At 35.7% G+C, this 26496-nt stretch overlaps 1 protein-coding gene across 12 annotated transcripts in view; it reads left to right on the top strand.

Moving 5' to 3' along the window:
- LOC123524481 (adhesion G protein-coupled receptor L1-like) overlaps window positions 1-24732 on the top strand; it is a 95963-nt gene extending 71231 nt beyond the window's left edge. For 11 of the 12 annotated variants that reach the window (XM_045302702.2, XM_045302700.2, XM_045302704.2 and 8 more), the window contains 8 exons: window positions 1552-1618; window positions 6638-6704; window positions 7304-7410; window positions 9081-9137; window positions 13891-14059; window positions 16977-17102; window positions 21395-21461; window positions 21812-24732. In XM_045302702.2, the coding sequence (XP_045158637.2) occupies window positions 1552-1618; window positions 6638-6704; window positions 7304-7410; window positions 9081-9137; window positions 13891-14059; window positions 16977-17102; window positions 21395-21461; window positions 21812-22611 (1460 nt within the window). In that variant the 3' untranslated portion in view covers window positions 22612-24732. The remainder of the gene's footprint in view (window positions 1-1551; window positions 1619-6637; window positions 6705-7303; window positions 7411-9080; window positions 9138-13890; window positions 14060-16976; window positions 17103-21394; window positions 21462-21811) is intronic. The other variant, XM_053538839.1, reaches the window with a different exon arrangement.
- Window positions 24733-26496: the final 1764 nt, after the last annotated feature.

Genomic DNA, 26496 nt, shown 5'->3' with positions numbered 1-26496 from the left:
AAAGTATCAGATGTAAATTCAGGAAACCTTGCTGGAGTCTTTATCGTGATGTGAACTTGCACACTTGGCATTCCTCTTGAGAATCTTAGCTCTTATTACACAGTTATGGCCCGTGAAATAACCAAAATAGTGGATTTTTTGTTTGTGATGCTCATAGCTCAAAAAGTTAAGGGCCTAGAATAATGAATCCTTTTCATAAAATGATTGTTGAGGCTATACCCCATTAAGACTGCAAACATTTGAATTATTGGCCCTCATTTATGACAGATGTACCAGTGGGGGGCACACCCTGTGTCCTACAGACACATTCTAGTTTTTTTCAAGTCATCACAGAGAACTTCACCTTGCCTGATGGGGGAACAGAAGACCTTGATTCATTGTCTTGCACTCAACTGACTTTTGTATTATTTCTGTATCAAATTGTTTCCAGTACTCAGAGGAAAGAAAATGTTTGACTGTATATGTAAAACATCCATCTCTGTAGGTGTACCATCTGTAACCTTACACATAAAGCATCTATTATTGGACCTCCTTGACCAAGTGGTTAAGGTCACTGACTTCAAATCATTTGCCTCGCACCGAGATGTGTTCTAGCTTTGCTCAGGACATTGAATTTGTCATGTCATTAAGCCATCTAGGAAAATTGGTGGTTCTACCAAGGTACCTGCTCATGATGGAATAATGCATGGAAGGGCACCTTGGGACTTCCTCCACCATCAAAACTGGAAAGTGGCCGTATGACCCATAATTGTGTCGGTGTGACATGAAACCAGTAAAAAAACATTTATCTCTGCAGGTAAATGTATATGTAAAACTTTTTATCTTTGCAGGTGTACCAGCTGTAAATGTAAAACATTATCTCTGTAGGTTTACAAGCTGTAAATGTAAAACATTTATCTCTGTAGGTTTACAAGCTGTAATTGTAAATGTAAAACATTATCTCTGTAGTTTTACAAGCTGTAATTGTAAATGTAAAACATTATCTCTGCAGGTTTACCAGCTGTAAATGTAAATGTAAAACATTATCTCTGCAGGTTTACAAGCTGTAATTGTAAATGTAAAACATTATCTCTGCAGGTGTACCAGCTGTAAATGTAAAACATTTATCTCTGCAGGTTTACAAGCTGTAATTGTAAATGTAAAACATTTATCTCTGCAGATTTACAAGCCGTAATTGTAAATGTAAAACATTTATCTCTGCAGGTGTACTAGCTGTAAATGTAAAACATTTATCTCTGTAAGTTTACAAGCTGTAATTGTAAATATAAAACATTTATCTCTGCAGGTGTACCAGCTGTAAATGAATGTAAATGTAAAACATTTATCTCTGCAGGTTTACAAGCTGTAAATGTAAAACATTTATCTCTGCAGGTGTACCAGCTGTAAATGAATGTAAATGTAAAACATTTATCTCTGCAGGTTTACAAGCTCTAAATGTAAATGTAAAACATTTATCTCTGCAGGTTTACAAGCTGTAAGTGTAAATGTAAAACATTTATCTCTGCAGGTTTACAAGCTGTAATTATAAATATAAAACATTTATCGCTGCAGGTGTACCAGCTGTAATTGTCGGAATATCGGCAGCCATTGATCATACTGGCTATGGTACAGAAAACCAGTAAGTTTGATTTTGCCTAAAATATAGAAATAATCATATTCACAGGCAAATATTGTCATACTGTACACAGAAACTGTGTCTGTATATAGGACTGTAAAGTTACTTAGGTCAGTATTGGTGAAACAATCACCTTACTAATGATTTTATTTGGTAATCAAGTTTGTTTTCTAAACCATTGTACAAAGACACTGTGTTCGATAACTATTTCAAAAATGTTCTGGTTGCTATATACTGTCTAAGGAAGATTTATTTGAAGTAAAAGTGATAGTTCATTGTACAGTGAATGAACAGTGATAGTTCATTGTACAGTGAAATAGTTCATTGTACAGTGATAGTTCATTGTATAGTGATAGTTCATTGCACGGTGATATAGTTCATTGTACAGTGATTGTTCATTGTACAGTGATAGGTCATTGTACAGTGATAGGTCATTGTACAGTGATAGGTCAACAGTGATAGGTCATTGTACAGCGATAGGTCATTGTACAATGATAGTTCATTGTACAGTGATAGGTCATTGTACAGTGATATGTCAACAGTGATAGGTCATTGTACAGTGATAGGTCATTGTACAGCGATAGGTCAATGTACAGTGATAGGTCATTGTATAGTGATAGGTCATTGTACAGTGATATGTCAACAGTGATATGTCAATGTACAGTGATAGGTCATTGTACAGCGATAGGTCATTGTACAGTGATAGGTCAACAGTGATATGTCATTGTACAGTGATAGGTCAACAGTGATAGGTCATTGTACAGTGATAGGTCATTGTACAGTGATAGGTCATTGTACAGTGATATGTCAACAGCGATAGGTCATTGTACAGCGATAGGTCATTGTACAGCGATAGGTCATTGTACAGTGATAGGTCAATGTACAGCGATAGGTCAATGTACAGTGATAGGTCAACAGTGATAGGTCATTGTACAGTGATAGGTCATTGTACAGTGATAGGTCAATGTACAGTGATAGGTCAATGTACAGTGATAGGTCAACAGTGATAGGTCATTGTACAGTGATAGGTCATTGTACAGTGATAGGTCATTGTACAGTGATATGTCAACAGCGATAGGTCATTGTACAGTGATAGGTCAACAGTGATAGGTCATTGTACAGTGATAGGTCATTGTACAGCGATAGGTCATTGTACAGTGATAGGTCAATGTACAGTGATAGGTCAATGTACAGCGATAGGTCAGTGTACAGCGATAGGTCAATGTACAGTGATAGGTCAACAGTGATAGGTCATTGTACAGTGATAGGTCATTGTACAGTGATAGGTCAACAGTGATAGGTCATTGTACAGTGATAGGTCATTGTACAGCGATAGGTCATTGTACAGTGATAGGTCAATGTACAGCGATAGGTCAATGTACAGCGATAGGTCAATGTACAGCGATAGGTCATTGTACAGTGATAGGTCAATGTACAGCGATAGGTCAATGTACAGTGATAGGTCAACAGTGATAGGTCATTGTACAGTGATAGGTCATTGTACAGTGATAGGTCAATGTACAGTGATAGGTCATTGTACAGTGATAGGTCAATGTACAGCGATAGGTCAATGTACAGTGATAGGTCATTGTACAGTGATAGGTCATTGTACAGTGATAGGTCAATGTACAGTGATAGGTCAATGTACAGTGATAGGTCAACAGTGATAGGTCATTGTACAGTGATAGTTCATTGTACAGTGATAGGTCATTGTACAGTGATATGTCAACAGCGATAGGTCATTGTACAGTGATAGGTCAACAGTGATAGGTCATTGTACAGTGATAGGTCAATGTACAGTGATAGGTCATTGTACAGTGATAGGTCAATGTACAGTGATAGGTCAATGTACAGTGATAGGTCAATGTACAGTGATAGGTCATTGTACAGTGATAGGTCATTGTACAGTGATAGGTACAGTGATAGGTCATTGTACAGTGATAGGTCATTGTACAGTGATAGGTCAACAGTGATAGGTCAATGTACAGTGATAGGTCATTGTACAGTGATAGGTCATTGTACAGTGATAGGTCAATGTACAGCGATAGGTCATTGTACAGTGATAGGTCATTGTACAGTGATAGGTCAACAGTGATAGGTCATTGTACAGTGATAGGTCATTGTACAGCGATAGGTCATTGTACAGTGATAGGTCAATGTACAGTGATAGGTCAACAGCGATAGGTCATTGTACAGCGATAGGTCATTGTACAGCGATAGGTCAATGTACAGCGATAGGTCATTGTACAGTGATAGGTCAATGTACAGTGATAGGTCAATGTACAGTGATAGGTCAACAGTGATAGGTCATTGTACAGCGATAGGTCATTGTACAGTGATAGGTCAACAGTGATAGGTCATTGTACAGTGATAGGTCAACAGTGATAGGTCATTGTACAGTGATAGGTCATTGTACAGTGATATGTCAACAGCGATAGGTCATTGTACAGTGATAGGTCAACAGTGATAGGTCATTGTACAGTGATAGGTCATTGTACAGCGATAGGTCATTGTACAGTGATAGGTCAATGTACAGTGATAGGTCAATGTACAGCGATAGGTCAGTGTACAGCGATAGGTCAATGTACAGTGATAGGTCAACAGTGATAGGTCATTGTACAGTGATAGGTCATTGTACAGTGATAGGTCAACAGTGATAGGTCATTGTACAGTGATAGGTCATTGTACAGCGATAGGTCATTGTACAGTGATAGGTCAATGTACAGTGATAGGTCAATGTACAGCGATAGGTCAATGTACAGCGATAGGTCAATGTACAGTGATAGGTCATTGTACAGTGATAGGTCAATGTACAGCGATAGGTCAATGTACAGTGATAGGTCAACAGTGATAGGTCATTGTACAGTGATAGGTCATTGTACAGTGATAGGTCAATGTACAGTGATAGGTCATTGTACAGTGATAGGTCAATGTACAGCGATAGGTCAATGTACAGTGATAGGTCAACAGTGATAGGTCATTGTACAGTGATAGGTCATTGTACAGTGATAGGTCAATGTACAGTGATAGGTCAATGTACAGTGATAGGTCAACAGTGATAGGTCATTGTACAGTGATAGTTCATTGTACAGTGATAGGTCATTGTACAGTGATATGTCAACAGCGATAGGTCATTGTACAGTGATAGGTCAACAGTGATAGGTCAATGTACAGTGATAGGTCAATGTACAGTGATAGGTCATTGTACAGTGATAGGTCAATGTACAGTGATAGGTCAATGTACAGTGATAGGTCAATGTACAGTGATAGGTCATTGTACAGTGATAGGTCAATGTACAGTGATAGGTCATTGTACAGTGATAGGTCAATGTACAGTGATAGGTCAATGTACAGTGATAGGTCAACAGTGATAGGTCATTGTACAGTGATAGGTCATTGTACAGTGATAGGTAATTGTACAGTGATAGGTCAATGTACAGTGATAGGTCATTGTACAGTGATAGGTCATTGTACAGTGATAGGTCATTGTACAGTGATAGGTCAATGTACAGTGATAGGTCATTGTACAGTGATAGGTCATTGTACAGTGATAGGTCATTGTACAGTGATAGGTCATTGTACAGTGATAGGTCAACAGTGATAGGTCAATGTACAGTGATAGGTCATTGTACAGTGATAGGTCATTGTACAGTGATAGGTCAATGTACAGCGATAGGTCATTGTACAGTGATAGGTCATTGTACAGTGATAGGTCAACAGTGATAGGTCATTGTACAGTGATAGGTCATTGTACAGCGATAGGTCATTGTACAGTGATAGGTCAATGTACAGTGATAGGTCAACAGCGATAGGTCATTGTACAGCGATAGGTCATTGTACAGCGATAGGTCAATGTACAGCGATAGGTCATTGTACAGTGATAGGTCAATGTACAGTGATAGGTCAATGTACAGTGATAGGTCAACAGTGATAGGTCATTGTACAGCGATAGGTCATTGTACAGTGATAGGTCAATGTACAGTGATAGGTCAACAGTGATAGGTCATTGTACAGCGATAGGTCATTGTACAATGATAGTTCATTGTACAGTGATAGGTCATTGTACAGTGATATGTCAACAGTGATAGGTCATTGTGCAGCGATAGGTCATTGTACAGTGATAGGTCAACAGTGATAGGTCATTGTACAGTGATAGGTCAACAGTGATAGGTCATTGTACAGTGATAGGTCAACAGTGATAGGTCATTGTACAGTGATAGGTCAACAGTGATAGGTCATTGTACAGTGATAGGTCATTGTACAGTGATAGGTCAACAGTGATAGGTCATTGTACAGCGATAGGTCATTGTACAGTGATAGGTCAACAGTGATAGGTCATTATACAGTGATAGGTCAACAGTGATAGGTCATTGTACAGTGATAGGTCAACAGTGATAGGTCATTGTACAGTGATAGGTCAACAGTGATAGGTCATTGTACAGTGATAGGTCATTGTACAGTGATAGGTCATTGTACAGTGATAGGTCAACAGTGATAGGTCATTGTACAGTGATAGGTCATTGTACAGTGATAGTTCATTGTACAATGATAGTTCATTGTACAGTGATAGTTCATTATACAGATTCTCTGCTTAAACATTGCATTTAGCTCTACGTTAATTCAGTGTATTATATTTCCTGTTGTCATGTCATGTAGTACAGTGTATGTTTTATGAAATAGTGGTTGTGATTTTTTCTTTATACTTTATTATTCAAGAAGAATGATTTCGGTGATAAACTAGAACAGAGTACCTTAAATTTTGTCAAATTTACATAGACAGATGAGTTGAGAAAATGACACTTAACAAGCTTTAGGAAGCATGTGAAACAAATTTACCATTCACTGATTGTCAGGAAGTGACTTATCACATCCATTTTATTATCCTGTAATAATTCAGCAAAAGAAAAAAAATGAACATGACATTTAAATAATAAATCTGCAGATGGTAACAATGGGTGTTGTTTGTTGTTAGTTTAAATTGCTGCCTTATTTTGTATAATATATGTTTTATAACAATTTCAGTTGTTGGTTGAGGACAGACAATTATTTCATTTTGAGTTTCGTTATTCCGGCTGCCATTGTTGTTCTTGTAAGTTTTATATTTTATATCAATCATTCATATATATTGCTACCAGTTACCTATATAGTTGACATCTCTTGAAAAATGTTAGTCATTTTTAAGTTTTAAACTGTAGTTCAATTTACAACAGTGTGAGGTAACCCAACAAAAAAAGTAAAATTTTAAAAGTGACAAGCAGCAAGTTGATATTCTCAGACTGATTTCAGTATTAAAGTTTTATTAAAGTTTTATAAACTTGGAGCCAGAGTTAGTTGTCTGAAAAAGTTGAGATATGTATACATTTATCTGTAGTATAGAAGTAATAATGTTTCTCAGATGTCTCACTATACAAGATATGTTTTACCTGTATTTTGTCATTTCTACACACTGTTCAAAAGCAATAATTTATGCTGAAATTTGAAGATTTCAGATAGCAAAATTGTGGTAGAAGATCGTCTTCATTGGAAATATATTCTTTGAAATATTTTTAAGAGATAGACATTTATAATATCTAGGCTAGATAAAAATTGTATATTATATTGATTTCCCAGAGATAGATTTGAAAACTACATTAAGTCTTTCCTTGAATGAAAAAAAAACCTTGTTGGATTTTTTTTGTATATTACCAGATAAACATTGTAATGTTGAGTATTGCAATATACATGATGTGTCGTCATGCGGGGGTAACAGCATCCTCGATACAGGCTCGACAGAAAGGAAAACTCGAGAAAATGGGGTAGGTACAGTCTATCACATGCTATTTAATATATGCACATTTGATTGTTTAAAATATTATGTGTACTATGTATGAAACAATAAACATATGTTTTCATGAAGATGTTTGTGTATTTTTGTGACAAAGTCAATACAGGTACAGGCATATGTTATTGTGTTATATGCATTGTGAATTATATATCTTGTATCGTCATAGTCATAGGTTTTGTATGATAAGTATAAAGGAAATTTTAGGAATCGGAGTACAATATGTTTGTAAGTGATGTAAGAAAATAAAGGAGTTCTTCAAAAAACATCAAAATGGCACTACTTTCTCAAAAAGGGGCTTTAAAACACCTTGTACGCCCTTTTCACTATTGGTTTTGTTTGCTGAAATATTTACCTGTTTCAAGCAAAGGGCAGTAAACAAAGAGTCATGATAACTGGCATGAAAATATTTTGTGAAGTTATCTATGGAGGATGGAAAAAATGTCTGGCGAAAATAGATAGGAAAGATTACTGTGAATATACAGTCGAGTCCACTTAATACGAACTCGCTTGAAACGAATTTTCGGATTAAACGAACAAAGTTCGAATTCCCCGGCCGAGTCCTTCTATTTTCTTTGTAAAATTATTTCGGTAATAGCGAACTCGCTTGATACGAATAATCGGTAGATACGAACACATTTTGGAGGTCCCAATAAGCTTAAATATTATACTTTTCCATCTTTTGATACGAATTATTTTTAGAAGTCGTGGCCGTTATAAAATGTGTTGAAAATAATAATATGGTCAAGCTTGTGCCGAGTGGCAATTGGACAACGGAGTAGATTCACACTTATTCAAAAACAAACACTCGGTCCTTTGTGTATCATGTCAATATAAAACAATTTAATCAATTGACAGGTCAAGATTTAATGAGGTGTAAATAATTTTAAACACATTATTGACGTTCTGGTGTCGATATACGTAGGCTGTGTCTTACAAAATATACAAACTTTTATACCTCTAAGAATTATTGTTTAAAGTACAAGCTTCAATGTTGGCGGTGGATGTAATTTGGCGCCCTGGACCCCGACTGCACATTAAAATTTAAATTAATACAGTTTTATATGTTTAAGTATGTCTTTCCTTGAGTAATTTCAATGTTATCTAAATAAATTGACTTAATTAGTTTAAAACTTTTAACTACTTTCATATATCGGAATCTATTCACCGATGATACTGCCCAAATTGCTCGGACAAATTATCTGGTCATACATTCATTAATACGAATTTCGTTTGATACGAACATATTTCTTAGGTCCCGATGAGTTCGTATAAAGCGAGTTTGACTGTATATCAGATATCAGCTTTTCTTTAAAACTGTAATTTATGTTAAAAACTTATTGCATGCTAAATTATTATCATTTGTAGTTCAGTCACTAACATATTGGAAACACGGAGACCAAAAATGTCCCTTTTTTACTCGTGTTAAAAAATCCCATTTATTTTTTCAAGTTCATTTACTTTTTTTTACCACAAGAAAAGCAGCACATGCATTATTCAATAAAGAATCTCATTTGTTTTTATTCTTTGAAATATATTCAAGATGTAATCAGCTAGTTTGGAATTTGAATTGTGGTTCATTTTTGGTCTCCATTGATATTTATATATATTGTTTGCTTACTGATAAAAAATTTGCTAACACAGAAATGGCGGCGGCAAAAACAGCATTGTGAGTGACACATCAACTGCTGTAGATCTGCCGTAAGTTACCTCCACACTGTTATGTGTAGAACAAAGAAACTTCTTTTTTGTTATATATGTAGAAATCTGTACTCTGCTATCTTTTTATGGAATTCTGTGTACAGTTTCTGTCTTTCTACCTACTCTACAACCTGTCTTAAAAACATCCAAAGATGAAAATCTCTGTTTGAAAATGACCGGAGATAAGATTATTTAGTCTATAACCAAAAAAAGATGATATATCACTAAATTTAGCATTCTGGTTTGATTTACCACTAGCCAGGGTTAACACATTCGGACACATTCAGGGGAGGTTTGGTTTACTGTTGATGAAGGTAAACAAACTCTTACACTGGAGATGGTTTGGTTTACTGTTGATGAAGGTAAACAAACTCTTACACTGGAGATGGTTTGGTTTACTGTTGATGAAGGTAAACAAACTCGTACACTGGAGATGGTTTGGTTTACTGTTGATGAAGGTAAACAAACTCGAACACTGGAGATGGTTTGGTTTACTGTTGATGAAGGTAAACAAACTCATACACACTCCGAGGGTAGTTTGGTTTACTGGTGTTGAGGGTAAATAAACTCACACACACTCTGGGGTGACTTGGTTTACTGTGTTGAGGGTAAACAAACTCATACCCTCTCCAGGGGTTGTTTGGTTTATCGGTGTTGAGTGTAAACAAACACATACCCACTCCAGGGGTTGTTTTGTTTACCAGTGTGGAAGGTAAACAAACTCATACAAACTCCAGGGGATGTTTGGTTAACTGAAATTGAGGGTAAACAAACTCGTACACACTCTTGGGGTTGTTTGGTTTACTGGTGTTGAGGGTAAACTCATACCCACTCCAGGGGTAGTTTGGTTTACCATTGGTGAGGGTAAACAAACTTAATATACTCAAGGGTTGTTTGGTTTACATGTGGTAAGGATAAATAAACTCATACCTGCTCCAGGGGTTGTTTGGTTTACTGATGTTGAGGGTAAACAAACTCATTCACACTCCAGGGGTTGTTTGGTTTACCATTAGTGAGGGAAAACAAACTCAACTATACTCAAGGGTTGTTTGGTTTACTGATATGAGGGCAAACAAACTTAAACACATTCTGGGTTGGTTTTACTGTAGGCGAGGGTAAACAAACTTAAGCACACCTTGGGATAGTTTTTATTTATATGGTGTATATAGAATATAGTATATAGCACCGGATATACTATTTGATTTAGAAACTTTGATATTTCATTTAGTCTTACAAAATCTTCCACTAAGTAAGTCCCACAAAGAGAGTGTATTGATGGTTAAACAGAACCGATTTCTTCTGTTACAGAGTAAATGAAATATATTTTAAAAAATCTAGTATTTTAAGACAGGTTTTTCTTAATCATGTCCATGTGAAACTTTTTTGTTGTAGCATGTATTTGCTATTGGAAATTGAGATCAAGAAAATTATTCAGGACTTTTCAGCATTATGAATATAAGAATTATTTTGAGAGATAAAGGACATGATTTTTAGCTCACCTGTCACATAGTGACAAGGTGAGCTTTTGTGATCGCGTGGCGTCCGTCGTCCGTGCGTAAACTTTTGCTTGTGACCACTCTAGAGGTCACATTTTTCATGGGATCTTTATCAAAGCTAGTCAGAATGTTTATCTTGATGATATCTAGGTCAAGTTCGAAACTGGGTCAAGAGCGGTCCAAAACTAGGTCAGTAGGTCTAAAAATAGAAAAACCTTGTGACCTCTATAGAGGCCATACTTTTCAATGGATCTTCATGAAAATTAGTCAGAATGTTCACCTTGATGATATCTAGGTCAAGTTCAAAACTGGGTCACGTGCCATCAAAAACTAGGTCAGTAGGTCAGATAATAAAAAAACCTTGTGACCTCTCTAGAGGCCATATTTTTCATGGGATCTGTATGAAAGTTGGTCTGAATGTTCATCTTGATGATATCTAAATCAAGTTCGAAACTGGGTCACATGCAGTCCAAAACTAGGTCAGTAGGTCTAAAAATAGAAAAACCTTGTTACCTCTCTAGAGGCCATACTTTTCAATGGATCTTCATGAAAGTTTGTCTAGGTCAAGTTCAAAACTGGGTCACGTGCGGTCAAAAACTAGGTCAGTAGGTCAAATAATAAAAAAAACTTGTGACCTCCCTAGAGGCCATACTTTTCAATCGATCTGTATGAAAGTTGGTCTGATCGTCCATCTTGATGATATCTAGGTCAAGTTCGAAACTGGGTCAACTGCAGTCAAAAACTAGGTCAGTAGGTCTAAAAATAGACAAACCTTGTGGCCTCTCTAGAGGCCATACTTTTCAACGGATCTTCATGAAAATTGGTCAGAATGTTCAACTTGATGATATCTAGGTCAAGTTCGAAACTGGGTTATGTGCCATCAAAAACTAGGTCTGTAGGTCAAATAATAAAAAAACCTTGTGACCTCTCTTGAGGCTATATTTTTCATGGGATCTGTATGAAAGTTGGTCTGAATGTTCATCTTGATGATATCTAGGTCAAGTTCAAAACTGGGTCAACTGCGGTCAAAAACTAGGTCAATAGATCTAAAAATAGAAAAACCCTTTTGACCTCTCTAGAGGCCATATTTTTCAATGGAATTTCATGAAAATTGGTCTGAATGTTCACCTTGATGATATCTAGGTAAAATTTGAAAGTGGGTCACGTGCGGTCAAAAACTAGGTCATTAGGTCAAATAATAAAAAAAACCTTGTGTCCTCTCTAGAGGCCATATTTTTCATGAGATCTTCATGAAAATTGTTGAGAATGTTCACCTTGATGATATCTAGGTCAAGTTCAGAAGTGGGTCACGTGCTTTCAAAAACTAGGTCATTAGGTCAAATAATAGAAAAACATTGTGACCTCTCTAGAGGCCATATTTTTCAATGGATCTTCATGAAAATTGGTCAGAATTTTTATCTTGATGATATCTAGGTCAAGTTCATAACTGGGTCACATGAGCTCAAAAACTAGGTCACTGTCAAATAATAGAAAAAACGATGTCATATGCAGTTCAAAACTGGGTCACGTGGAGACAGGTGGGCGATTCAGGACCATCATGGTCCTCTTGTTTTGTATGTCATTTTGAAAATTAAGCAAATGTTGGTATAATGGCATGACTTTTCATTTAGCTCTAAAAGTAAATATAGCCAGCATTTTTTGCACTTGTATATTAAAATTCTTTAACACAAGCATGTACCTTCAGTTGACATTATGGCATCAGTTAATAGAAACAATAAGTTTTGTTGTTTTTGCATGTTGTATAAAGGACATGGTTTATGTAGGAGTACTTTCCCTTTGTTTCCAACCACTGTGTTTTAAGGTTTGCAGACTACCTAGTGAAATACAGATGTTTCCTTTCTCTCTCAAGACGTAGTGCATAAAGATCTATTTGCTGAGAATACCAAATATTACAAACTGAATCTCAAATTACAGGGGTACACTTAAATGTACAAATGTACACTTAGTAGGAGTCTTAATAAAAGTATTTGTCACTCTGTCTTAAATTAACCTGCTTCTCTCATTAATCTTAACTTTTAATTTCATTTTCATTTTTCAGTGGGTTGAGTACAAAATTCTTGATATTAATAGTTTGTGAATATTCATGTATTAACATTACTTACCTTTTTAATTGCATGATATATGGATATGTATTGTAGAACAATATAAAAGCAATCAAATTTATTATACACAAACTGTGAGTAGTAAATACTTTTATTTAAGAGATTTTTTCAAGAAGGTGAGATGCAGAACAGATTTGGCAATGCATAATGCAGATATACAATATCTCATGAATATGCATGTTCAGAGTGTATAACCTTTCTTGTTTTCCTTCTTTTACATTTCATAGAGAAAAAAAAGTTTGAACTTTCCTTTATTTAAAAATTGATATATAAGTTTGACAGATATATATTTTTTATGAGGGTTGTCCCAATCAATTGTAGACTCTTGGAATAAATCATTTTTATTGATGTATGATTGCAGTTATTCAACACACATGTATATTTTGTCTTTTCCGAAGAAACAGTAAATGATTTTTATCAAAAAATAATTTTGCAAAAAAATGTTCTTGAGTTTTTATTGAGCAAAAGTGAGAAGTATCTGAAATCATAGTACAGGATGCTGAAACATGAGCAACTGTCCAATGTGTATTTTAAATGTACCAACGATTTATATATGTTGTGTGTTCTTTTAGCCATCAAAAATGTATTCAGCATGTACTGGAGTATTTTGAGAAAGGGTACACATTACTGTACATGACTGTGGTTGATGGTAATGACATTATGACATGCACCTGTCAGCATTAAAATGCTTTAATTTAACGTCACTGTATCATATAGAATCATAATTCTGAAACTCCTTTTATTGTAATTTTCTGTTTATTCCTAAATGCTGTGTTAAATGACTGTGAAAACCATGAAAATTGATGTCAATTATTTTTCATGTTATTCCCAATGTCTACGATTTAATGGGATAGCCCTCGTAATTTATCATTATGAAGTAATAAAGGACAATTACAAGATTAACAAAGTACTGTCCAATGCTGTCTGTCATCACAGTGTCACCTACAATAGGGACAGATATTGAGAAATATGTCTCTTCGCTTTAAATAGTATTTGCAGTTTAGATAGATTTATATAAAGGGCATACTCTTTTAACAGTAGTTATCAAGTCATAAACGGCAATCAAATGCTATAATTAGAAACTAGTAATAAATTTGAGGAATGCATTGAAGATCCTTATTTGTTTTTATACAGGACATGGCTGAAAGGCAGTGCAGTATTGGTGGTTTTATTGGGTTTGACTTGGACGTTTGGCTTCCTGTACCTAGATGAGGACCTTGTTGCAATCGCTTACATCTTTACTATATTGAACAGCTTGCAGGGCCTCTTCATCTTTATATTCCATTGTTTCATGGACAGAAAGGTTGGTCCATTGCTCTATAATTCTTCCCAGTGTACATGAGTTTGTTCACATTTGAGTATCTTCATTCACACTGAGTTTGTCTGAAAATGTGTGTCGGGTCTGATATTGAGAGTGATAACTAAAGGAATGAAATTTATACAGCTCCTGTAGAATGTTGAATTTTTAGCTCACCTGTCACAAAGTGACAAGGTGAGCTTTTGTGATCGCGCGGTGTCCGTCGTCCGTCGTCCGTCCGTGCGTCCGTAAACTTTTGCTTGTGACCACTCTAGAGGTCACATTTTTCATGGGATCTTTATGAAAGTTGGTCAGAATGTTCATCTTGATGATATCTAGGTCAAGTTCGAAACTGGGTCACGTGCCTTCAAAAACTAGGTCAGTAGTTCTAAAAATAGAAAAACCTTGTGACCTCTCTAGAGGCCATATATTTCATAAGATCTTCATGAAAATTGGTCAGAATGTTCACCTTGATGATATCTAGGTCAAGTTCGAAACTGGGTCACGTGGGTTCAAAAACTAGGTCAGTAGGTCTAAAAATAGAAAAACCTTGTGACCTCTCTAGAGGCCATATTTTTCATGAGATCTTCATGAATATTGGTCAGAATGTTTACCTTGATGATATCTAGGTCAAGTTCGAAACTGGGTCACGTAGGGTCAAAAACTAGGTCATTGTGTCTAAAAATAGAAAAACCTTGTGACCTCTCTAGAGGCGATATTTTTCATGGGATCTTCATGAAAATTGGTCAGAATGTTCATCTTGATGATATCTAGGTCAAGTTCGAAACTGGGTCACGTGGGGTTAAAAACTAGGTCAGTAGATCTAAAAATAGAAAAACCTTGTGACCTCTCTAGAGGCCATATTTTTCATGAGAACTTCATGAATATTGGTCAGAATGTTCACCTTGATGATATCTAGGTCAAGTTCGAAACTGGGTCATGTGGGGTCAAAAACTAGGTCATTAGGTCTAAAAATAGAAAAACCTTGTGACCTCTCTAGAGGCCATATTTCTCAATGGATCTTCATGAAAATTGGTCAGAATGTTCACCTTGATGATATCTAGGTCAAGTTCGAAACTTGGTCATGTGGGGTCAAAAACTAGGTCAGTAGATCTAAAAATAGAAAAACCTTGTGACCTCTCTAGAGGCCATATTTCTCAATGGATCTTCATGAAAATTGGTGAGAATGTTCACCTTGATGATATCTAGGTCAAGTTCGAAACTGGGTCACGTGCAGTCAAAAACTAGGTCAGTAGATCTAAAAATAGAAAAACCTTATGACCTCTCTAGAGGCGATATTTTTCAATGGATCTTCATGAAAATTGGTCAGAGTATTTACCTTGAAGATATCTAGGTCAAGTTCGAAACTGGGTCACGTGGGGTTAAAAACTAGGTCAGTAGATCTAAAAATAGAAAAACCTTGTGACCTCTCTAGAGGCCATATTTTTCATGAGATCTTCATGAATATTGGTCAGAATGTTCACCTTGATTATATCTAAGCCAGGTTTGAAACTGGGTCATGTGGGATCAAAAACTAGGTCAGTAGGTCTAAAAATAGAAAAAACCTTGTGACCTCTCTAGAGGCCATATTTCTCAACGGATCTTCATGAAAATTGGTGAGAATGTTCAGCTTGATGATATCTAGGTCAGGTTCGTAACTGGGTCATGTGCGGTCAAAAACTAGGTCAGTAGGTCAAAAAATAGAAAAACCTTGTGACCTCTCTAGAGGCCATATTTTTCACGAGATCTTCATGAAAATTGGTGAGAATGTTCACCTTGATGATATCTAGGTCAAGTTTAAAAGTGGGTCACGTGCCTTCAAAAACTAGGTCATTAGGTCAAATAATAGAAAAACCTTGTGACCTCTCTAGAGGCTATATTTTTCAATGGATCTTCATGAAAATTGGTCAGAATTTTTTATCTTGATGATATCTAGGTCACATGTGCTCAAAACTAGGTCACTATGTCAAATAATAGAAATAACGACGTCATACTCAGTTCAACACTGGGTCATGTGGGGATAGGTGAGCGATTCAGGACCATCATGGTCCTCTTGTTTTATTATGTCATGTTTTTCAGATATTTTTCTCTTTTCAAAGCATTGTTTTTGTACTTTACAGTGATATTTATGACCCCCTTTGAGGAAGGAGGGGTATATTTTTTGCTGATGTCGGTCAGTCCATAGACCAATTGGTTTCCGGATGATAACTCAAGAACACTTTGGCCTAGGGTCAAGGAAGTTGATAGGGAGGCTGGTCATGACCAGCAGGTCAGAAGTCAAGGTCACAGTGACCTGGAACAGTTAAACAGTTTCCGGACGATAACGAGAACACTCGGGCATAGGATCACAAAACTTAATAGGGAGGTTGATCATGACAGCAGATGACCCCTATTGATTTTGAGATCAGCGGGTCAAAGGTCAATGTCACAGTGACCCAGAACAGTTAAACTGTTTCCGACGATAACTTGAAAAATAAAACAGATTCCAGATAATAACTCAAGAATGCTTTAGCCCAGGATCTTCAAACTTAAAATTGAGTTTGAGCATGACCAGTAGATGACCGCTATTGTTTTTGAGGTCAATAGGTGAAGGTCACATTGACAGAACAGTATAACGTTTTTTTGCCAGATAACTCGAGAATGCTTTGGTCTAAGATCACATTTGATACAGAGGTCACATCAAACGTCCAGTGCACAGTAACCATACTTGTGCAGTTACTGAATGCATCAAGGGGGGGGGCATTTTGTGTTTTACGAGCTCTTGTTTGCATTAGTTTTAATTATCTGTATTTTTTTTCAGCAATAGTCACTTTTGAAAACAAAGAAGTTTTCATTTTGACGCTTACTTGAACTTGTGTAATTTTTACAGACACAACTTCAGATAAGTCACTTTAAATTAACAGTGTGCTGGTAAATGTTGCAGGTGAAAAAAGAATGGCGTCGAGCAATCTACAAGGCAAAGTGGTTACCTGTATGTTGTCGAGTCAATGTTGGTGGATACAATGGAAACTTATCTTCACCACCAACTTCATCATCAGGGCCTCAAAATGTAAGTTTTCAAAGTTGATTTATTTAAAAGAACTATATGATGAAATTGTTTAAATGTATATAAGACCTAAAACTCTTATCTGAAAACATGAACATTTACTGCATATAATTTATGGAAATATATATTCTAATATGCTTGTCTCTGTTAATACACTCTAACGCTAGAATGACGTCACGTTAACATGCGGTGACGTCTAAGTTTTTGTTGCGACCAAGAAAGAGCGCTTCTATATTTTATCTACTGTTTTGGTTTGGTTTAAACATATTTATTTATCAAGATATACATTACATATAACATCCATACAATACAAATTTCAAGACAAGTGGATTGAATTGAAAGCTGCTAAAGCCTATAGTGATTCTCTCCACTACTGTTTTAGATTAAGAGCATATTAGAATCAAAATAATTTATAGCAAAAGAGTGCTTTAACACTATTTATACACTCGGGCGGTAATACGACATACAAATAATTTCACTCGGGCTGTGTCCTCGTGCAATTATTACGCCCGGTGTATAACTGCCCATCGTGCATAAATATTGCTAAAGCACTCTTTTGTTATAAATTGTTTCTTAAATAAACAACTTTTTAGCCCACCAGCATCAGATGGTGGGCTATTAAAATCACTCTGCGTCCGTGGTCCGTCCGTCATTCCGTCCGTCCGTCCGTCCGTTAACAATTTCTCGTTATCGCATCTCCTCAGAAACTACTGGGGGGATTTTGACCAAACTTTGTCAGAATGATGTATTGGTACCCTAGTTGTGTCCCCCTGAAAATCAGACTGGTTCAACAATTTATGAGTGAGTTATGGCCCTTTGTTTATTTCTATATTTTACATAGATTTATATAGGGAAAAACTTTGAAAACCTTCTTGTCCAAAACCACAGAGCCTAGGGCTTTGATATTTGGTTTGAAGCATCATCTAGTGGTCCTCTACCAAGATGATTCAAATTATTTCTCTGGGGCAAATATGGCCCCGCCCTGGGGGTCACATGGTTTATATAGACTTGTATAGGGAAAAACTTTGAATAACCTCTTGTCCAAAACCACTGGGCCTAGGGCTTTGATATTTTGTATGTGACATCATCTAGTGGTCTTCAACTAAGATTGTTCAAATTATACCCCTAGGGTCAAATATGACCCCGCCCTGGGGGTCATATGGTTTACATAGACTTATATAGGGAAAAACTTTGAAAATCTTCTTGTCCAAACCACAAAGCCTAAGGCTTTGATACTGGTAATGTAGCATCATCTAGTGGTTCTCTACCTAGTTTGTTCAAATTATCCCCCTAGGGTCAAAAATGTCCCCGCCCCGGGGGTCACATGGTTCATTATAGACTTATATAGGGAAAAGCTTTTAAAATGTTCTTGTCAATAACTACAACATTCAAATTTGGACCACATATGTATTTTTGAGTGGCAAGATGAACCTTGACATGAGTTGACCTTGATTTTGACCTAGTGACCTACTTTCACATTTCTGTAGCTACAGCCTTCAAATTTGGACCACATGTATATTTTTGAGTGGCAAGATGAACCTTGACATGAGTTGACCTTGATTTTGACCTAGTGACCTACTTTCACATTTCTGTAGCTACAGCCTTCAAATTTGGACCACCTGCATTGTTTTGTGCACTGGAAAAAACTTTGACCTTGATTTTGACCTAGTGACCTACTTTCACATTTTGGAAGGTACAGGCGTCAGATTTGGACCATATGCATAGTTCCGTGTTTCAAAATGAAATTTGATATTGATTTTGACCTAGTGACCTACTTTCACATTTCTCAAGCTACAGCCTTCAAATTTGGACCACATGCATAGTTTTGTGTACCAAAAAAAAAAACTTTGACCTTCACATTGACCTAGTGACCTACTTTCACATTTTTGAAGGTACAGGCTTCAAATTTGGACCACATGCATAGTTCTGTATTCCGAAATAAAATTTGACCTTGATTTTGACCTAGTGACCTACTTTTACATTTTCAAGCTACAGCCTTCAAATTTGGACCACTTGCATATTTTTGTGTACTGAAATGAACTTTGACCTTTACATTGACCTAGTGACCTACTTTCACATTTTTAAGGTACAGGCTTCAAATTTGGACCACATGCATAGTTTTGTATTCCGAAATAAAATTTGACATTGATTTTGACCTAGTGACCTACTTTCACATTTCTCAACCTATAGCCTTCAAATTTGGACCACATGCATAGTTTTGTGTACCGAAATGAACTTTGACCTTTACATTGACCTAGTGACCTACTTTCACATTTTTGAAGGTACAGGCTTCAAATTTGGACCACATGCATAGTTTTGTATTCTGAAATAAAAATTGACATTGATTTTGACCTAGTGACCTACTTTTACATTTCTCAAGCTACAACCTTCAAATTTGGACCACTTGCATAAGATTGTGTACCGAAACAAACTTTGACCTTGACATTGACCTAGTGACCTACTTTCACATTTCTCAAGCTACAGCTTTCGAATTCGGACCACATGCACAGTGTTGTGTACTGAAATGAAATTTGACCTTGAGCTAGTCAATAAGTCTTGAAATTTGGAACACTCAAAAATGGCACATTGGTGGGCGCCAAGATCACTCTGTGATCTCTTGTTATTGATTAACAGTACTTTGCATTAGGTTTAAAAAAGAACACACTGTATTATGTGATTTGTTATAACTGTGTACAGTATAAATGTGTACAGCTGCAAAAAAAAACTGGTAGTTTTTTAACAGCTGAGTGTTACTGCACTTATGAATGTAGCTCCACACAGACAGTTTATACATTTAGTAAAGTTAGATACTGAGGATTTTCTACATTTAAGTAGATACCTAGAGATAAAATATTTCAGTGAAAGATGGCATTAGATGTAGTTGAAACTCTGATCTTTATAGACTTGTAAAGTGCCATATATATCTGTTTAAGATAAAAAAAATGCTGTCATTTGTACTTCAGGGCTATATTTTTGAGTTAGAATATTGTGAAATATAAGTTAGTTTCATCAGACATCCTGAATGTACCCAGATGGTCCCTTTTTAGCTCACCTGAGCACAAGTGCTCAAAGGTGAGTGTCCGTCATCGGTCGTCGTCTGTCAGTCGTCCGTCAACAGTCATCCGTCGTCAACAGTTTGACTGTTAACACTCTAGAGGTCACAATTTTGGCCCAAACTTAATGAAACTTGGTCAGAATGTTACCCTCAATAAAATCTTTGATGAGTTCGATATTGGGTCATCTGGGGTCAAAAACTAGGTCACCAGGTCAAATCAAAGGAAAAGCTTGTTAAATTAGGTCACATTTTTGGCCCAATCTTAATAAAACCTGGTCAGAATATTACCTTCAGTAAAATCTTGGACGAGTTCGATATTGGGTCATATGGGGTCAAAACCAGGTCACCAGGTCAGATCAAAGGAAAAGCTTGTTAACACTTTAGAGGTCACAATTTGGGCCCAATCTTAATGAAACTTGGTTAGAATGTTACCCGCAATAAAGTCTTGGACGAGTTCGATCCAGGGTCAAAAACTAGGTCACCAGGTCAAACTAAAGGAAAAGCTTGTTAACACTGTAGAGGCCAGATTTATGATTGTATCTTTGTGAAACTTGGTCAGAATGTTAATCTTGATGATCTCAAGGTCCAGTTTGAATCTGGATCATGTAGGATCAAAAACTAGGTCACCAGGTCAAATCAAAGGACAAGCTAGTTTACACTGTAGAGGCCACATTTATGACCATATCTAAATGAAACTTTGTCAGAATGTTAATCTTGATGATCTATAAGTCAAGTTTAAATCTGGGTCATGTGGGGTCAAAAACTAGGTCACAAGGTCAAATCAAAGGAAAAGCTTGTTAACACTCTAGAGGCCACATTTATGACTATATCTTCACGAAACTTAGTCAGAATGTTAATCTTGGTGATCTTTAGGTCAGGTTTGAATCTGGGTCATGTCTGGTCGAAAACTAGGTCACTGGGTCAAATCGAAGGAAAAGCTATATAACACTTTAGAGGCCACATTTATGACCATATCTTAATGAAACTTGGTCAGAATGTTAATCTTGATGATCTTTAGGTCAATAGGTCAGGTGAGCGATACAGGGCCTTCATGGCCCTCTTGTTCATTTAGACAGCACACGTACTGTTAGTTTTACTGGAACAAACACTCATATCTAATGTGAAAATTAGAAGTTAAGTTATATGCTAGTTTAGATACCAGACTTGGGTATTTATTCACCCTATCACATTTTTAGTAAAATGTTCACTGTACTATATGTATGTTAATGTATTATTTCAGTATTTCCTTCGGTTCTGGAGCAGCAGAAAGAGGAAACGATCTACCTCTAGTTCTGGAACTGGTAAAAGTATGTACAATACCAAATATCTTATGCCTTTATATTTTTATATCTGAATAGAAAACTAACAGTTTGTTCATGTTTTGCATACATGTATCTTCCATCATGTTTCTGAGTTTGCTAGTTACTGATGAGTGTAAAAGGTTTCAACATTTTCCAGGATGTAAAACATAAGACATGTATCCAATATCTAGAGTTAAATGATGGAAGTTTATGATTAATATATTTGACAAAGAAGATATTTGAAGATATAAGTGATTGAGTTTTTTGGAAAATTTTGTTTAAACAATCTATTAAGAGGAAATGTATCATTTTGATCGTTTATTTTGCATTTGTGAAATATATGGTTTTGATTTCAGATCGTAGAAGTGATTTGGACAGTTTTCTTCGATCTGATGTCAGCAGTGGCAACACAACTGGTACAGGAGTTAATCGCTATAGTAACCAGAGCGATAAACTCCTCCCAAATGGTCAAAATATTTACACTGCCATGCCAACACATTACGAAGGTGGAGTTGCTGGAGATCTCTCAGTTGTTGATGCTTCAGTTATAGACAGTGAATATGTTACAGAATATTGTCAACACAATATGCAAGTATCAAAAGAGAAACAACGATATTCGTCAGGATCTGACAACTCCGAGGATGAAGGTCATAAAGACAATATTCCTCCTGACTCCATCAGTAAAGATCGGCTTTCGTTTTTATCAACAGACTCAAACTTGAAACAGAACTCAGAGTTCACTTCTGACAATGAAGAAGGGAAAATAAACTATGCAGTATTAGAGGAGGGCGAAAACAAAACATTTTTAAATAAAAATGACAGCTTGAAAACAGAGAGTGAAAGAAATAAATTGAATGAACTACTGTCTATGTACCAGAATACAAAAGACATAAATGGAATTCATGTTCCAGGTGAGCCAATCTCTACTTCTGAAGAGATCTTGGACTCCAACGGTGAATGTAAAAACAATGAAAAAGATATTACAAAGAGTGCACCCAATTTGAAATACCCCACCCACTTTTATAATAACCAAGGTATGGATTCTTCGACCCACCCCTTATTAGGGAGTTTACCCGATTTATCAACGATAAGAGAGGAGGATGGGGATAGTGACCCCTGTTCCAAATCTGCAAAATTTGGGGCCAACATTCAGTAATATACCTGATAATGTAAATTGATTTGTTACATTTTATTTAAGTTGTTATTAGATTTTTTGTAAGCCTTTTCTGTCTGCTTGAAGATGAATGTGTTGCAAGTATTTTTTGATATGCTGATTTTGTTTTATTTTGTTTTTAAAGACTAACAAAGTACATATTGCTTGGTGTGCCATAAGAAAATGGCCAGTATTAATTGATTATGTGCTATATTACAGTGTAATATTCATTTCATTTTATTGTTTCAATTCTGTACATATTTTACGTCCTTGTCCTTTTTATAATGAATATTTTTTATGCTTCTACTGTTAAAAAATGGGAGACATACAGCATAACCCAAGCCTGTGTATCTTTGCACAAAAACACTGTCTGGTCTATAACTTTGTTGTGCTCTGTTAGATTTTGAAATACCTGGCACAAATGACCACCATGACAAGACGAAGTGTTGCATGCAAATTTTAAACACCTGCCTTTTGGAAAAGGTCACATTTAGCGGTAAAAGGTTTGTCATTTTTCTTGTCAAATATTTTTTTACATGCATTGATATATTCAAATAACATATCAGAACATGATGACATGTTTAAAGGTCCAGGTCATCCGTGGAAGTCAAAGATTACTTTTTTATGCATACATAGATATTCAAATAACTTGACACAAACATTTACATAACAAGATGACATGTCCCATTCAAGATCCATAGCACTACCTTTAAGTTTAAGGTCACACTTCAAGGTCAATGAATTTTTTACATATTTTTTTGTCCACTCTATAACTTTCATATGATGATTTTGATGATTATTCAAATAACTTGGCATGGTCAGTCACCATAACAATATGATTTGTGGCATTCTAAACCCAGATCCTAACCTCAAAGGTCAAGGTTACACTGAGGTCAAACATGTTTAACATACTTTTCTTGTTCAGTCTATAGCATTTGCATAAATGGATGTATAAACCTTGCCACAAACATTTACAGCTACTGGACAATGTGTTGTCTTACACTGCTAGTTAAAAGGTTAATTCAAATAACTTTGTACAGACTTTCACCGTAACAAGATGTAGCATTTAATCATTTAATGATGAAATAAATATTTAAATGATAACATAAATATTTATGATAATATTTCTTTTTCAGTCGTAAATTCAGTATATATGTTATATTTTCAATGGCTGTTACAGCACTTCCACTTACATGTCCTAACATCACAATGGGGGCACTCATGTCTTTTCTTTGTAAAATTTCTGGAGTTGTGATGTATATTTTAAATTGTGTCTGACTGAGCCACATCAAGAAAGAACATACCTTTCTTAATAGCATTTTATTGTTGAGATTTTTACAAGCTAAGTTTGTATTTTCTTAATGACACAGTTCAGTCTTCTTGGTACCATAGAAAAATGATAAAGCACTGCTAATTCACAACTTATGCTAGTCTTGTATTAATTTTGATTGTCAGAATTTTCATTATTTCATAAAGTTATCTGTGGTCAATCTGAATATTTGAATGTTGGAAACACATCTTGTGGAAGAAATAATCACTGGTCCATTACATCTCTTACTTGTAAAGTTTTCCAGTCAGCACCTTGGTTGCTACTCTGACACCAGCCTTAAATTCTGAACCCAGTGAGCTATTTTTTTCAGTAAGGTAAATTTTACTTAGGCTGCTGATGCATCATTCTCATAGTAAGGTATGTTTTTGCTTGATTTTGTTCCAGTTAGAGTGTCTGATTATATGTAAATTCTTGTAAATACTACTTCTTTTTCATTCCATCGAGTAATTATGGTTGTGAAAACACAAGGTTGTTTTCCATTTTCAGATTATTCTTTTAAATCTTAAATCTATTTGAAATATATTTACAGTTTGTTAAAATCATTTGAAATTTTATTCTAGAAAAATAGAAAGTAGGCATATATAGAGTTGATTATTTTATTTTTAGAAATAGAGAAGTTTTATAAAGTGTGATTCTCTGAAATACAAAATACGAATACATTATATATTATGTTAAAACACGTTTATTTATTGACAAGATTTGTTGTTAAACACAAATTTCACAATTGGTGCATTTGTTATAGCTTGTAAACATACCTGCACATAGGACTTATGATTAAACAGTTTGGGCAGTTACTGGATCCTTGTTTCAATGTGCCAGTGTTAAATATTGAGGTAATGTTTGATACTTTCAAAATCAGGGTAATTCCTCATCACAGATTATGTCTAACATTTAAAATTAAATTGATACTATTAATACTGCTCCAGTAATAGGTTAACAAGCTAACATAGTTCTACCTGAAGAATATACATGTTGTAGTTAAGGCATAATATAGCTGGTGTTCTTTCAACCATTTTGTTGTAAGTATAGAAAATCACTATCATAGTTAGATATAATCTCATAAATGTGCAATAACATTTCTTATTGAACAGTTGTTTAAATGCTGGTAGTCAAGGAAAACAGTCTGTCACAAAAATGATTTGAAAGAGCTCTTATTTTCATCCTTTTGTCAGGAGTGGTGTTGGCGTCCTCATCACAAAAGTCTTGCATGTATAGGTTATAACACACTAAATAGTTGTTGTTCTTTATTCTATATGAAATTGACCTATTTTCAATGACCGCAGCACACATCAGGACCCATTTTAAATGTCTGTAACTTACATTTTCTTGAAGAATATTGTTAGTGCTAACTAAAAATCAAAAGAAAAGTGGGGGTCATGTTTGATGCAAGAAAAATAATTTCAGTCAAACACACAAACTGCAAAATCAGCTAAAAAAATGAGACCCCAAATTATACTGGATCTACGTTTCCATGAAAAATTTTGTCATGTTGTTATTTCATTATGAAAATGCTACCTACATGTCAAGCATAGATCTGTCATGTGATTTTAGCAAAAAAATTGCAAAGAAAATAAGGAAAATAGCTCTGCAGAGCAAAAAAACTGAGGACTATTTGTATCCGCCATTATGCGACTACCATTTTTTTTCGCGCCATTTTTCTATTTAGTGTCTGTATGCCTGTAAGCAGATTTCTGAAAAACTGCATGTTTGCATACTTTCAAACTTCACACATAGCCTTGGCGTCATAAGTTGGCCTCAAAGGGTAAGTTAAATAAGTCTGTGTTTTAAAGTTTGGCATGTAAAAAGGTTTCTCAAAAACTGCTAGGCCAAATGCTTTCAAACTACGTACATGTCTTCTACACCATAAGATGATCTCACAGATACATTACTTAAGCTTTTATTATACGCTCGAAGGGATGTATTATGTTATACCCCCGGTGTCTGTCCGTCCATTAGCAATTTCGTGTCCACTCTAACTGTTGAACCCCTTGAAGGATTTCAAAGAAACTTGGCACAAATATTCACCACATCAAGACAACGTGCAAAGCGCATCTTCTGGATGGCTTGCTTCAAGGTCAAGGTCACACTTAGGGGTCAAAGGTCATATGAGTGTGTTTTGTGTCTGCTCTGTAGCTCTTGACCCCCTTGAAAGATTTCAAAGAGACTTGACACAAATGTTCACCACATTGAGAAAACATACAGAGCGCATGTTCTGGATGGCTTGCTTCAAGTTCAAGGTCACACTGAGGGGTCAATAATTATATGAGTGTGTTTCGTGTCTGCTCTGTAACTCTTGAACTGCTTGAAGGATTTTAAAGAAACTTGGCACAAATGTTCACCACATCGAGATTACTTGCAGAGTGCATGTTCTGGATGTCTCACTTCAAGGTCAAGGTTACACGTAGGGGTCAAAGGTCATTGCTCTATAACTCTTGAACCCCTTGAAGGATTTTGAAGAAACTTGACACAAATGTTAACCATATCGGGGACGGTGTGCAGAGCCCCTTCTTAAGATAAAACTTTTGTGAAAGCTTTGTATGTAAGCTCGGGAACTATTT

This window comes from Mercenaria mercenaria, chromosome 3 (assembly GCF_021730395.1).
Source record: "Mercenaria mercenaria strain notata chromosome 3, MADL_Memer_1, whole genome shotgun sequence".
NCBI classification, from domain to species: Eukaryota; Metazoa; Mollusca; class Bivalvia; order Venerida; family Veneridae; genus Mercenaria; species Mercenaria mercenaria.
The sequence above is the reverse complement of the archived record's forward strand: the minus strand, read 5'-3'. Positions and strand labels throughout refer to the sequence as shown.